This window comes from Dendrobates tinctorius, unplaced genomic scaffold (genome assembly GCF_039654945.1).
Source record: "Dendrobates tinctorius isolate UK_male_01 unplaced genomic scaffold, ASM3965494v1 ptg000158l, whole genome shotgun sequence".
NCBI classification, from domain to species: domain Eukaryota; kingdom Metazoa; phylum Chordata; class Amphibia; order Anura; family Dendrobatidae; genus Dendrobates; species Dendrobates tinctorius.
Window position 1 is genome coordinate 34,403,768 of NW_027361825.1, and position 12,903 is coordinate 34,416,670.

Here is a 12,903-nt window from a genome sequence, read left to right on the forward strand (position 1 = left end):
GGATTTGGTGGATTTTGTTGAACCTGGGTGGAAACATTTCCTTTAATAAAGTGACGACCAAAGGAAAGTGTCTTTGTTTTATTTCTGTGTGTTTTGACTGTATGCTCTTTTCAGGTTTCCATTTCTTAAGACTACGTTGGATTTGATGAGATTTTTTTTTTAATTAAGTGGTGAACCAGGGAAAGTGTCAGGGAGTGTTTATTTAAATAAAGTATTTTTTTTGTGTGTGGTTTTTTATTACTGGGTTAGTAATTGGGGTGTCTGATAGACCCCTCTACATTATTAGCACCAGGGCTTGATGTCAGCTGTGTTTTTGGACAATTCACAGCTGACATCAGCCCCTACTACCTTTACTCCAATTGCCAAAACACCAGGGCCATCCGGAAAAGCGAAGGCAAAGAATTGGCCCTTCCCAGCCTGATAATATCAGCTCACAGCTGTCTGCTTTACCTTTGCTGGTTAACAAAAATGGGGGTGACCTTACATCATTTTTTTCTCTTATTTATTAAGTTGTGCTCAGAAGTTTACATTCCCTGGCAGAATTTTTGCTTTCTTGGACTTTTTTCAGAGAATATGAATGATAACACCAAAACTTTTTCTCCACTCATGGTTAGTGGTTGGGTGAAGCCATTTATTGACTACTGTGTTTTCTCTTTTTAAATCATAATGACAACCCAAAACATCCGAATCACCATGATCAAAAGTTCACATACCCTGGTGATTTTAGCCTGATAACTTGAACAGAAGTTGACACAAATGGATTTGACTGGCTACTAAAGGTAACACAGGGAAAGGTCAGAGAGGTCCGGCGCCTGCGCACTACAGGACTCTTCTCTGCCCTCAACAGTTGCAAAGAAAGGGAGACAGAAAAGCGCAATAGGGTCTTATCCATGTTACAAGGAGAGAATATAACACGAAATTTGCTCACCTGGTTAGGATGAGAAAAAGCATAAAGGCTGGCGGCTGCTGCAGATCTACAGGTCCTCAACGACCAAAGGGAACGACTGCCCTCAACAGGGCAGAGCAGTGTGCCTGTGCTGGAGCCGCGACGGGAAACAAAGAAGAGGACGTCATCTCTAGAAGATGGGAGGCACCGGACCAGACCGCGACACCCATCGGACCCGGACTGGACCGCCCCCCGGTGAGTATAATCTAAGGGCCCCGTTACATTTAGCGATGCACCAGCGATCCGACCACGATATGACCCGGTCAGGATCGCTGGTGCATCACTAAATGGTCGCTAGTGAGCTGCCGAACAGGCAGATCTCAGCAGCGACGCAGCAGCGGTCGTTACCTGTCAGACGCGGCGATGATGGCGTCCTCCGCCCGCGTCGCTCGTCGACGCCAGCAGGAAGCCGCCGACGAGAAATGGACCGGGCCAATCTCGCGCGATCACCGATAACCAGCGGGGGAGCCGGTCGGAGGTGAGTATCACATGTAGCGATATCGCTAGCAATATTGCTGCTGCGTCACAAAATCGGTGACGCTTTAGCGATATTGCTAGCGATATCGCTATGTGTAAAGCCCCTTTAACTCGTTTTTCTTCTCTTTCAGGTTACATCGGGGCTTATCTACAGCATTACAGAATGCTGTAGATAAGCCCCTGATGGCTGTGGCCTCATCTTATAGTCAAAAAAATAGGTGACAAGTTTCCCTTTAAAAAGAGACAACACAGTAGTTTGACAATAAATGGCTTCATCCAAGCACTAACCATGAGTGGAGAAAAAGTTTTGGTGCAATCATTCATATTCTCTGAAAAAAGGCCAAGAAAGTAAAAAGTCTGCCGGGGTATGTAAACTTTTGAGCACAACTGTACATGTACAGTAAACTACACACACACGGCACTAATTATATAATTCACGGATATCTATCTCGTATCTCTCTGTCTCATCTCTCTGTCTCCCTTATCGCCGTTCCTGGATCTCTGACCTCACTCTTGATCTGTGATGTCTCTCTCCTAAAAATCTGTAATTTGTATTCTGCATTGATCCGGTACGTGGCACATGGATGTCACATGTACACACAGTCGGCTAAGGCTGGGTTCACATCGCATTAGGTGCCATCCGTTTAACGGATCCGTTACTAAGCGGCACTAACGCTATGTAAGGCTAGTTTGACACTTGCGTTTTTTTGCGGCACGTTTTTGGCGCACACAAACGCATTAAAAAAAACGCATCATGCGTTTGTGTGCGTTTTTTGTGCATTTTTTTTAAAAACGCATACTTATACATATTTTTTTGCACATACGTGCGCATTACAATGTGCACGTATGCGCACCCATAGACTTTAATGGGTGTTTTGCTGTAAAAAAAAACGCATTGCGTGCGCATGCGTTTTTTTGGGGCAAGTCGGACGCACAAAAAATGCAACAGGATGCATTTTGTGCGCCCGAGTGCACACTACAAAAAAACACATGCACATACAAACGCGTACAAACGCATGTGTATGCGCACATAAGCGCACCCATTTTGAAGTATAGGGAAAAAACGCAAGGGTGAAACCAGCCTAACAGATGCGTTAACGCACCCATTGCCAGCCATTATCGTAACGCATTCTAACACATGTCAAAATCGGCATGCATTAGCGATGTTCCGTTACTTTGTGACGCACCATTGAACGCGATCTACCGTGTTTTCGGGTACGTTAGGTCTAATGCACTGCGGACTTGTTCGCTGTGATAGACCTCCATTACTAACGCATGCCGACGCAATGGTACCATGCGTTAGCACATGCGTTAACGCAATTGTAGAAAAAAATAGATTTTGGCCATCAGCGTTAGCACATCCGTTTAACGGATCCATTAAACGGATGGCACTCGCGCGATGTGAACCTAGCGTTACACAAAGCCACACGGATTGCAAAAACGGATCATTTCACACTTACTTTTTTTAAGGGGACATGTGAACAGGCCTAAGAAAGTTTAGATTCACTGACAACATATGGAAAAAACCTCAGCTTTTAGTGGCGCCCCTACGTCTTGTCAGTGTTATGTGACGCACACATGATCCACATCCCCCTTACAAGTGAGAACAGAGGAAGTCTCAGCCTGTGACTAACAGACATTTGGCAGATTAGCAAGAAACAAGACAGAAAGTAGATAAAGTGACTGCAGCATCAGACACACAAAGGCAAAATATATTTAAAAGGTCGCGGTTATATCAGAAGACTTGATCGATAATTGGGATAAACAAACTGCAAATCACTTTATTTAGAAATGAAGCTTTCGCCCTCCCCCCAAAAGTCACTCAAAAGTGCCAACCAAAAGATGTCTGTTTGCCATCTAACTGCTTGATGCCAAGTATAATTCATCTCTCAAAGACACCAAGGCTGATTACAGTAAGTGGGTTTTTTTTGGGAGGGAAGGAAGTTCTTGCACCTATAATGCTGGCAGAATTCTGGTGAAAAGAAACCACCCGCTCACAATCTGTGGATGTAACTGTACTATACAAATAACTTTAATGATAGTAGAGAAGGGAAACCTTTCCCCTAGATCAGCCGCACGCCATACAGTTCTGCAGGAATTTTCATTGTGGTCACATGTAATGATGCTGGCGGCGATGACAGACTGGCAGTAAATCATTTTCAGCTTCCTTGTATCTGCTGAAGTGATCCTTTCTGACATAGAGATGGCCAGATAAAGGCATCGTCAGGACGTGACCGCTGCTGTCAGACTAAATGGCAGACACTGACCAGGGCCGAGGCTCAAGATGCTGTCCAGGATTGTTTAAGCAGCAACTATTGTTCACTGTTCTCAGTCTGGTTTCTGATTATCACATCATTTTCTTTATACACTGCCTAATGGGTCTAAAAGGTGTACAATAAGCTGCCATGTTACCCATCGACACCCCATGATCGTACTGCAGGGAGCCCATGGGGTAAAAGAGGTGGTTCCTTCTCTTAGTCTAATCAATAAGATGTCACGATTGCTGATAAAGGGGTGGTCCATCTTAAAGGAAAAAAAAAACCCTACGGACACAGAGTCCATGCTTCAGCCTCAGGCCTTTGTTGATACAGCTGCAGTGGTGACATCACATTACCTCTGCAGCCAATCACTGGGCTTAGCAGTTTACATCAGCATTTAGTGATTGGCTGCAGTGGTCCCTGATATCAGATGCCTTGTAAAGAGTAAGTGTTCCCTGCAGTCTCGACTATTTGTGAAAATTGCCTCATTTGTTTCCCCCAGGGCATTGATAATTATTGGGACATTTCAGCAAAAGATACTTTCCACTTGTAATTATGAGTGTCCTTCATGTTCTGCATGCCAGCTGCCCGAAGCAGAGTCCATTGCCGTCTCGTCGCCTACATTCACTGCACCTGAGACTCCACCACAGTACCGCCGACCCACAGCAGCCCTTGAATTCTTCCTTCCCTACAACTCGGGCTACACGACAATGGGGTATATGTGTCAAGATAAATATGCCCCGATATGTGCTGCGCAACAAGAGGTGCGTGAGGATACATCTAATGATTGTTAATGGGGACAGTCGACCAACAACCGTCGCCAAGATCAAAACCTGTTTCATTTATACACCCTAAAATTCTGTTTGCTTTTGCGACTGCTGCTTGACATTGAGTACTGCTCCTCAGCTTACTTGTAACCAGAATACCCAAGGCCTTCTCCTGTTTTGTAATCCCGACTATACTGCCACTTAATCTTTAGGATTACTCTGTCCAAGGTGCATTACTCTACATCTATCAAGATTAACCCCTTTCCGACATGAAGCTTAAAGGGGTTGTCCGGGCTTTTCACATAATCTCAGTACATATCTGGGCTGCAGAATTATGACAATAAGTCATTTACTTTCTGTCACTAGTTTGCACGGTTTTCTACATATTCTGAACAGAGCATCCAAGGGGAGGGGGGGTGTTATGGCATTGAAATGAGAACTAGTCGTAACCTCCTACTCTACTCCAAACATGCCCTCTATAGCAACAACCCCACCCTCCATAGCTACAGGCCCTCCCTGTCCACATGAAGCAGACCTCATCCCACAGTAAGGAATTCTTCCCCTCCAGCAGCCTCAGTGCAGAGAGCTGCTGCTCCCCCAGACACACACTGAACAGTTATCTATGGAAAGTGAAACTAGTGAGGAGGGAAAATCGTCCTGTATTCTGGGCCACTCCATGATTACAATACATAACTCATCAGTAATTCCTTCACTCACTGTCCCAGGCTGCTGGCAGCAGTGAGAACAGACTGTGTGATGGCCAGTGATGGGGGTCTGCAGCTTCTAATCTGCACAGGGGATGGCAGTCACTGATGTAATCTGTTGTGTGACAAAGCCTCTGCTGTGTGAATGAGACAGCTCTGTGTCACTGATGTCTTCACACAGCAGCAGATTTGGTGCAGTGTATGTGCGAAGCTCCACCAAACTCTAGTGATGTGTCGTTCACAAACGATCCGACACAAAGTGCTGGCTCCCTGCTGTGAATGATGGCACCCCAGTGAGAGCCACTAAAATGTGTGTGTCTGGGGGAGGAGCAGCTCTCTGCTCTCTGCACTGAGGCTGCTGGAGGGGAAGAATTCCTTACTGTGTGATGAGGTCTGCTTCATGTGGACGGGGAGGGCCTGTAGCTATGGAGGGTGGGGTTGTTGCTATAGAGGGCATGTTTGGAGTAGAGTAGGAGGTTACGACTAGTTCTCATTTCAATGCCATAACACCCCCCCCTTCCTTGGACGTTCTGTTCAGAATATGTAGAAAACCATGCAAACTAGTGACAGAAAGTAAATTACTTATTGTCATAATTCTGCAGCCCAGATATGTACTGAGATTATGTGAAAAGCCCGGACAACCCCTTTAATAGTACGCACATGTTGGACTCCCCCAAGCATGGGCCCACAGTAAGTGAAGCTGGGTACATACACCCAGATTCAGTGCACACATGTGGGGCACCAATCATCACTGTATGCGCGGGATTTTAGAGCAGATTCCCGTAATGGTGCAACCTGTGACATCAAAGTGCGTCGGCTTCAACAATATGACGAGGCCGTGACTGAAAGAAACGCGCACCCCTATGCCTGAATGAGCAGAAACTATATACGGTAACTATATAAAGTGAATGTTGCACATGATTATGGCGCAGTTTTAACTGAAAAAAATCGTGTTAGTGATGCACATTGCACCAACACAGTTCAGTTGCTAAAAATTACATGACAGGTTCTCATTAAACCTCATATGTCAAGTGTTTGCCTATTCCGACATCTTATCCAGATAATTCTGTAATATTGTACGGTCAAGTCAGTATTTTTTCTACATAGTTTTGTGTCACTTTAAATCCCATCCACAAGGTCATTAATAAAGAGATTAAAAATAATTGGTCCTAATACTGATCCTTGTAGCCCCCACTGTTCCCTCTACAGATCCTTGTGGTCCCCACTGCTCCTTGTACAGATCCTTGTACCCCCCCCCCTGCTTCTTGTACAGATCCTTGTGCCCCCCCCGCTCCTTGTACAGATCCTTGTGCCCCCCCCCCCCCGCTCCTTGTAGATAGTTGTGCCCCCCCCCGCTCCTTGTACAGATCCTTGTGGTCTTCACTGCTCCTTGTAGTCCCCACTGCTCCTTGTACAGATCCTTGTGGTCCCCACTGCTCCCGGTACAGATCCTTGTGGTCCCCACTGCTCCCGGTACAGATCCTTGTGGTCCCCACCGCTCCCGGTACAGATCCTTGTGGCTCGCCCCACTGTTCCTTGTGGCCCCCACTGCTCCTTGTACAGATCCTTGTGGCCCCCACTGCTCCCGGTACAGATACTTGTGGCCCCACTGCTCCTTGTACAGATCCTTGTGGCCCCCCTGCTCCCGATACAGATCCTTGTGGGCCCCACTGCTCTTTGTACAGATCCTTGTGGGCCCCACTGCTCTTTGTACAGATCCTTGTGGCTCCCCCCACTGCTCCCGGTACAGATCCTTGTGCCCCCCCCCCACTGCTCCCGGTACAGATCCTTGTGGTTCCCTCCACTGCTTCTTGTACAGATCCTTGTGGCCCCCACTGCTCCTTGTACAGATCCTTGTGGCCCCCCCTGCTCCCAATACAGATCCTTGTGGGCCCCACTGCTCTTTGTACAGATCCTTGTGGCTCCCCCCACTGCTCCCAGTACAGATCCTTGTGGTTCCCTCCACTGCTCCCAGTACAGATCCTTGTGGCCCCCACTGCTCCTTGTAAAGATCCTTGTGGCCCCCCCTGCTCCCGATACAGATCCTTGTGGGCCCCACTGCTCTTTGTACAGATCCTTGTGGCTCCCCCCACTGCTCCCGGTACAGATCCTTGTGCCCCCGCCCACTGCTCCCGGTACAGATCCTTGTGGTTCCCTCCACTGCTTCTTGTACAGATCCTTGTGGCCCCCACTGCTCCTTGTACAGATCCTTGTGGCCCCCCCTGCTCCCAATACAGATCCTTGTGGGCCCCACTGCTCTTTGTACAGATCCTTGTGGCTCCCCCCACTGCTCCCGGTACAGATCCTTGTGGTTCCCTCCACTGCTTCTTGTACAGATCCTTGTGGCCCCCACTGCTCCTTGTACAGATCCTTGTGGCCCCCCCTGCTCCCGATACAGATCCTTGTGGGCCCCACTGCTCTTTGTACAGATCCTTGTGGCTCCCCCCACTGCTCCCGGTACAGATCCTTGTGGTTCCCTCCACTGCTCCCGGTACAGATCCTTGTGGTTCCCTCCACTGCTCCCGGTACAGAGCCTTGTGTTTCCCTCCACTGCTTCTTGTACAGATCCTTGTGGCCCCCCACTGCTCCCTAAGTTACCAATTTCTGACTCCCATTTAGAGAATATATACGGTATTTTACAAAGACTTTGTTCCCGGCCTCAGGACTCGTCCAGACGAGCGTATAATAAAGACAGCACTCAGACCAATGTAAATCAATGGGGCTGTTCAGATGAGAGGGTTTTTTTTTTTTTTTTCCACACAGCCCAAGTATCCATATGAAGAAAAAAAAAAAAAAGTTGCAGCATACACCATGGTATTCTTTATATCTGATGAAAATTGCTTATCCAAGTCCATGGTTGCGGAAAAAAATAAAAAAATCAGATCCCATGTGGAACATCCGTATCGCATCTGATTTTTACGGATACATTGGCATCAAGACAAATTTCTATTGTAGGGGTTACAGTGGCACCCAGAGCCCAGGGGGGCCTAAAAGATCCCTTTCACCCATGTAGATTATTACTATTAAAGACCTGTGTTAGCTGGGGACCCTGATGGAGATTTTGCATTGTGGCCCCCAGCTTTATGTTATCCCACCATCAGTCTTATCTCAGAGTAAATTTATATCGTATTGTGTTCTATAAAATCGTGACATTTCGGATCTACTGGAATTGAAGAGCACTTTGCAGTTACGACACGCTTTGCTCTTCGTTTCCGATCACTGGACCGGCACGGTGGGATGTGGCGACAGGAGGCTATTTTGGATTGTACTTTTCATGTCCCGTTTTGCTTCCTCATTGCCCCGCTCACTTTAATTGAACATTCATTTCCGAGGACGTCACCAGTAAACCAGATCCACTTCCTTTTTAAAGGTCTTATTTATTATAAAAAAGAACCATATTCCAAATATTGTACAGGAATAATGTAAAAATAAGTCATTTGGGCTAAAGAGGAATTAAAAAAAAAAAAAAAAATATTCTACTTATCAACCCAGGAACCCATTTCTTACATTTAGCTCAGTATCAATGTTATTGCTAGGTATGACATCACAGATATTAGTAGTCCCTGTACGCCTCAAGAGCTGGTGGGGGGCCACGGTTCACATATAAATCTGACCCAAATTATGATGAAAGCTGGAATTTCTTAAAATAATATGTGCGAGTGTTTCACTATATTGGTATTGCCCATTCATGTGCTGATTGACCATTCATCACCCATCTGTTGTTAGGCTGGGTTCACATTGCGTTAGGGGCTATGCACTGACGGGAGCTGTTACATAGCGGCACTAACGCTATGTAACGGATATGCGTTAACGCACCCATTACCCACAATGACAGTAGCGCATTCTGACGCATGCCAAAACCGGCATGCGTCAGCGATGATGCGTTACTTCATGATGCACCCACGAACGCGGTCTGCAGCGTTTTTGTGTGCGTCGGGACTAGCGCACAGCAAACGGACGCGTTCGCTGTGTATAGACCTGTATGGGCTAACACATGGTAATGAGCGCATACCGTTAGCGCTAGCTCACAAATTATGTAAAAAATGACATCTGCGTTAGAGCATCCGTTAAACGGATGCCCCTAACAGAATGTGAACCTAGCCTTATTCCGCAGCAGTGTTTTTGGGGTATGTATTTCTGATCAGTGAGAATTAGGGAAATAATTCCCCAAAAAGAAAATGAATCCAAGAATTCATGGTTGACGAGGGTTACAAGGAGAAAAAAAAAAATAAATAGATTTTTTCCCAAAAACAGCGACACTTCTGTCTGCAGGTTGTGTTTGGTACTGCAGCTCAGCTCCACTGACTGCCACACGCAGCTTTTTAGGCTGGAGGTTCACCCGCCTCTTATTTGGTGCATTTACGCACCCAGATCCACACAGTAAATGTAAGTGGATGAGGGTGTGTGTTCCACATGTTTGAAAAATCCCCCCCCCCAAAAAAAAACCTTTTAAGTAGCGGCTTTACTACCCCCTTGAAAAAAGAAGAAGCAGGAATCTGTTACCACCAGATTCAATTGCCAATGAATATCCCGCAGATGTTTCCTTCGGCAAAAAAAAAAAAAAAAGTGAGAAATCGGCCTAAATCCACATGCCTCATATGAGGATTAGTTGCAGATTTTGCTACGGATTTACCAATTCCAAGGGTGAAATCGAAAAGGGGAAAAAACGGCAGAACAAATGGATGTAAAATCTGCAGGTTGATTGCAGAGTGGGTATTTTGCAAATTTGGTGACAGTGATGAGTTCAAGGGCTCGTTACTCGAGAATGGTGGGTGCTCGAGTGATATGTCCCCGCGGCTGCATGTTTCGCCTCTGTTAGCTACAAAACGTGGGAATTGCCTGACAAACACGTGTTTTGTGGCTGTTCATCAGCTGAGAAACATGCAGCGGCAGGGACTCGAACATGACACTCATGCACCCGCAATAGTCAAGTAACGAGCACTTACGCTCATCACTAGTTACAGTCCCAAATCGGTTCCTGTTCAGAAGGCTCTGAGTGGTGTCCTGCAGTGTGGATGTGCAGAAAAATCCCACATGGCCTCAGTGGGCAATTACTGTGGTCCTACTGGCTGCAGCCGTCCCAGTAACCTCATCCGTAAAGCGCAGTGGATTTGAGAGGTAATAGTATTTTTTTTTTTTTTTTTTTTTTTTAATCTCATACCCTGCTTTGTTGATATTTTTTTTAAAAAACCCAGACAACGCCTTTGACCTTAAAAGAGTTGTCAACGATTAGAAAAGCAACTATACTTCCATTCCTGTAGAAACAGCGCCACCCCAGTCGTTGGGCCGTTTCTGATATTACACCTCAATCCCTTTAGGATAAATCTAAGGCACCAAAGTGAAGTGTGTAGGTACAACCAGGTGAATACAATTATTGCTTGGACTCAATTCTGTCAACCTATATAATTAACAATGATGCTCGCATCTCGTTAAAGTGAAGTTTCCTTTAAAAAAAAAAAAAAAATATAGAATAAAATCAGTTTGTAAAAGTAGTAATAAAATATATATATACAAATTATAAAAAGAAAAGGAGCTGAGCACGTTGTCTCCCAGCTCTGATCTGTACAGTTTCCAGTGTTGTGTTTCTATCAGGCAACAAAAAGCATAAATAAAATACAATTAATGTACACGGTAAAATACAAAAGACTGACTTAGAGTCAGCTGTGTAGAGATGAGGTCGGGAATCCAAAGTTTCCTTTTTCTTCCTCTCAAATTATAAAAGTCCAGCCTATTTTTTTTTTAAATTTGTGCCAGTCTTAAGTCTTAGTCCTGCACCAGGTCACAGAAAATGTTTATGAGGTTGTCAAGTCCCCACAGGTAACCATCTTCCCGGTTACCCTCAACCCAAGGCGCCCGGTGATTTAGTGTCTGCTTGTTTGGCAACCGGACGGTTTTTCCAAAGTCAATCATCCAAACCTTGGCTAGTTCCGAGGAGTCGTGGACAAAGAGCAGGGAGCTGCCGACCACCTGAGGAAATACATGGAAGAGCAAGACTTAGGTTATAAGGGGACTGTATAGTCATCATCATGAGTGCGATACAAACTTACCAACATCTAAAAAGGTACACATTTGTAAGGACTCTCGATTATCTGCACATGTAAACATGGCGCCATTCACCAGAAAAACACACAAAAAGGCAGAAAAAAAAATTGTTATTGTCATCACATCGCCTCCATCGACGTGATGCTCTCTCTACAATTGTTCTTTTCCCATCATCATCTCACAGGCCTGTAAACGAGCACGACTTGTGGCTAGTCGAATCGGCGCTTGTTAATGGACCAAGATCGTCCAGTCTAAATGCATCTTAAAAAGGTTTTCTATTTTTGGAAAACCAATGTCCCCGCCTACAGTTTGTATACAAAAAAAAAAAAAAAGGGGGCTTTACTCACCATCCATGGGTCCAACGCGGAGTATTCGCTGCTGCTCTAGGTGTCTGTTATTGTCTGAAGCGCTGACATCATGTAGACAGCTATGCAACCAATCAATGAGCTCAGTGGCTGTGCCCGAGGAAATGGCACGAGCCACTGCAGCACTGTCAACAATAACAAAGACCGGGAGCAGAGGAGAGACTCAGTGTTGGACCTGGGGAGGGTGAGTATATCGAGAGGCCATCCTAGAGCAAGCATAAGTGATTTATGACTAGTGTGTAGTCAGAAGTGCTGTGGAAGTCACCTCTTGCAGGAAGTCATTAATGGGAAAATCCAGCATCGCTCACTTCCGCAATGGGTGTGCAGGGTCAGTCACGTCCCGTCTACAGATATTTGCAGGATAGCCCTTTAATAAGAACCTGTGACAGCAAATTTGCAATCATATCCAAGAGCAGCATGTTATAAAAGTGGTGATTGACTGCCATGTCTGTATGCATGCTCACTCATAAGAGTCATTTAATGACTCCACCCACTGGGCTCCTAAAGCCAAAATGAGCAGTAATTTAAATGAGTAAAAATACAAGTTATACTGAATCTTTTACACACAAAACTATATATCATTTTGCTCAGCTCCTCTTGCTTTATGATATTACACTAGTCAATTGAACAGCATTTTCACTCTTAATGGTTCCCTCTAATGATCTGATTTCAATGAATAGTACCATAGCCACCTCTCTCCTGAGAGATAGGAGTAGAGTATCTAAAAGTACAAGGCAATGGCTGCAGGGTTGTAGTCCAGCCCTGTGTCCTGCTTTAAAGAGGTTTGTCCAGAATTATTGAAACTTGGCTGCTTTCTTTCACAAACAGCACCACCCATGACCACTGGTTGGGTCTGGTACTGCCACTCAGCCCCTACTGAAGTGAATGCAGCTGAGCTGCAATGCCGTACACACAATCCTTGGTTTCTGAAAGAAAACAGCCATATTTGCATATGCCTTTACAACCCTTAGATCTTTCATGTGGGTAGAAGATAAAGGGGTTAATAATATGTACAGGACACAGATAGATACCTCATGCTGCTTGAAAAACTCTGACTTTTCCAGTTCGATGCGGAGCTCTTTCAACCTTGTCAAGTAGTTTCTCTGCAAAAACAAAAATGGGAAAATAATGTGAAATAATCAATTCTGACCTTTACTAACAGTTTATCAGCGCATATAGGAAGTGGCATATTCTTAAAGGGGTTGTCCACCTTTGGAGACTTTGTTTAAACTTTAATACATGTATTTGGAGGCTAAAAACTAGTTTTTCAATTGGGTTTGAACCGTTCGGCTTGTACAGGCTTTGTTTCTCTGCGCTTTTAACCTTGATGTGGTCTGTGCTCAT

The 12,903-nt window shown here is 45.3% G+C and overlaps 1 protein-coding gene across 1 annotated transcript in view; it reads right to left on the reverse strand.

Annotated features, from left to right (window-relative positions):
* Positions 1-8,509: 8,509 nt before the first annotated feature.
* Positions 8,510-12,903, reverse strand: part of ITPKC (inositol-trisphosphate 3-kinase C) — a 98,305-nt gene continuing 93,911 nt past the window's right edge. The window contains exons 7-8 of the mRNA XM_073549262.1: positions 12,591-12,662; positions 8,510-11,119 (exon numbers count right to left, since the gene is read on the reverse strand). Of these exons, the coding sequence (XP_073405363.1) occupies positions 10,916-11,119; positions 12,591-12,662 (276 nt within the window). The 3' untranslated portion in view covers positions 8,510-10,915. The remainder of the gene's footprint in view (positions 11,120-12,590; positions 12,663-12,903) is intronic.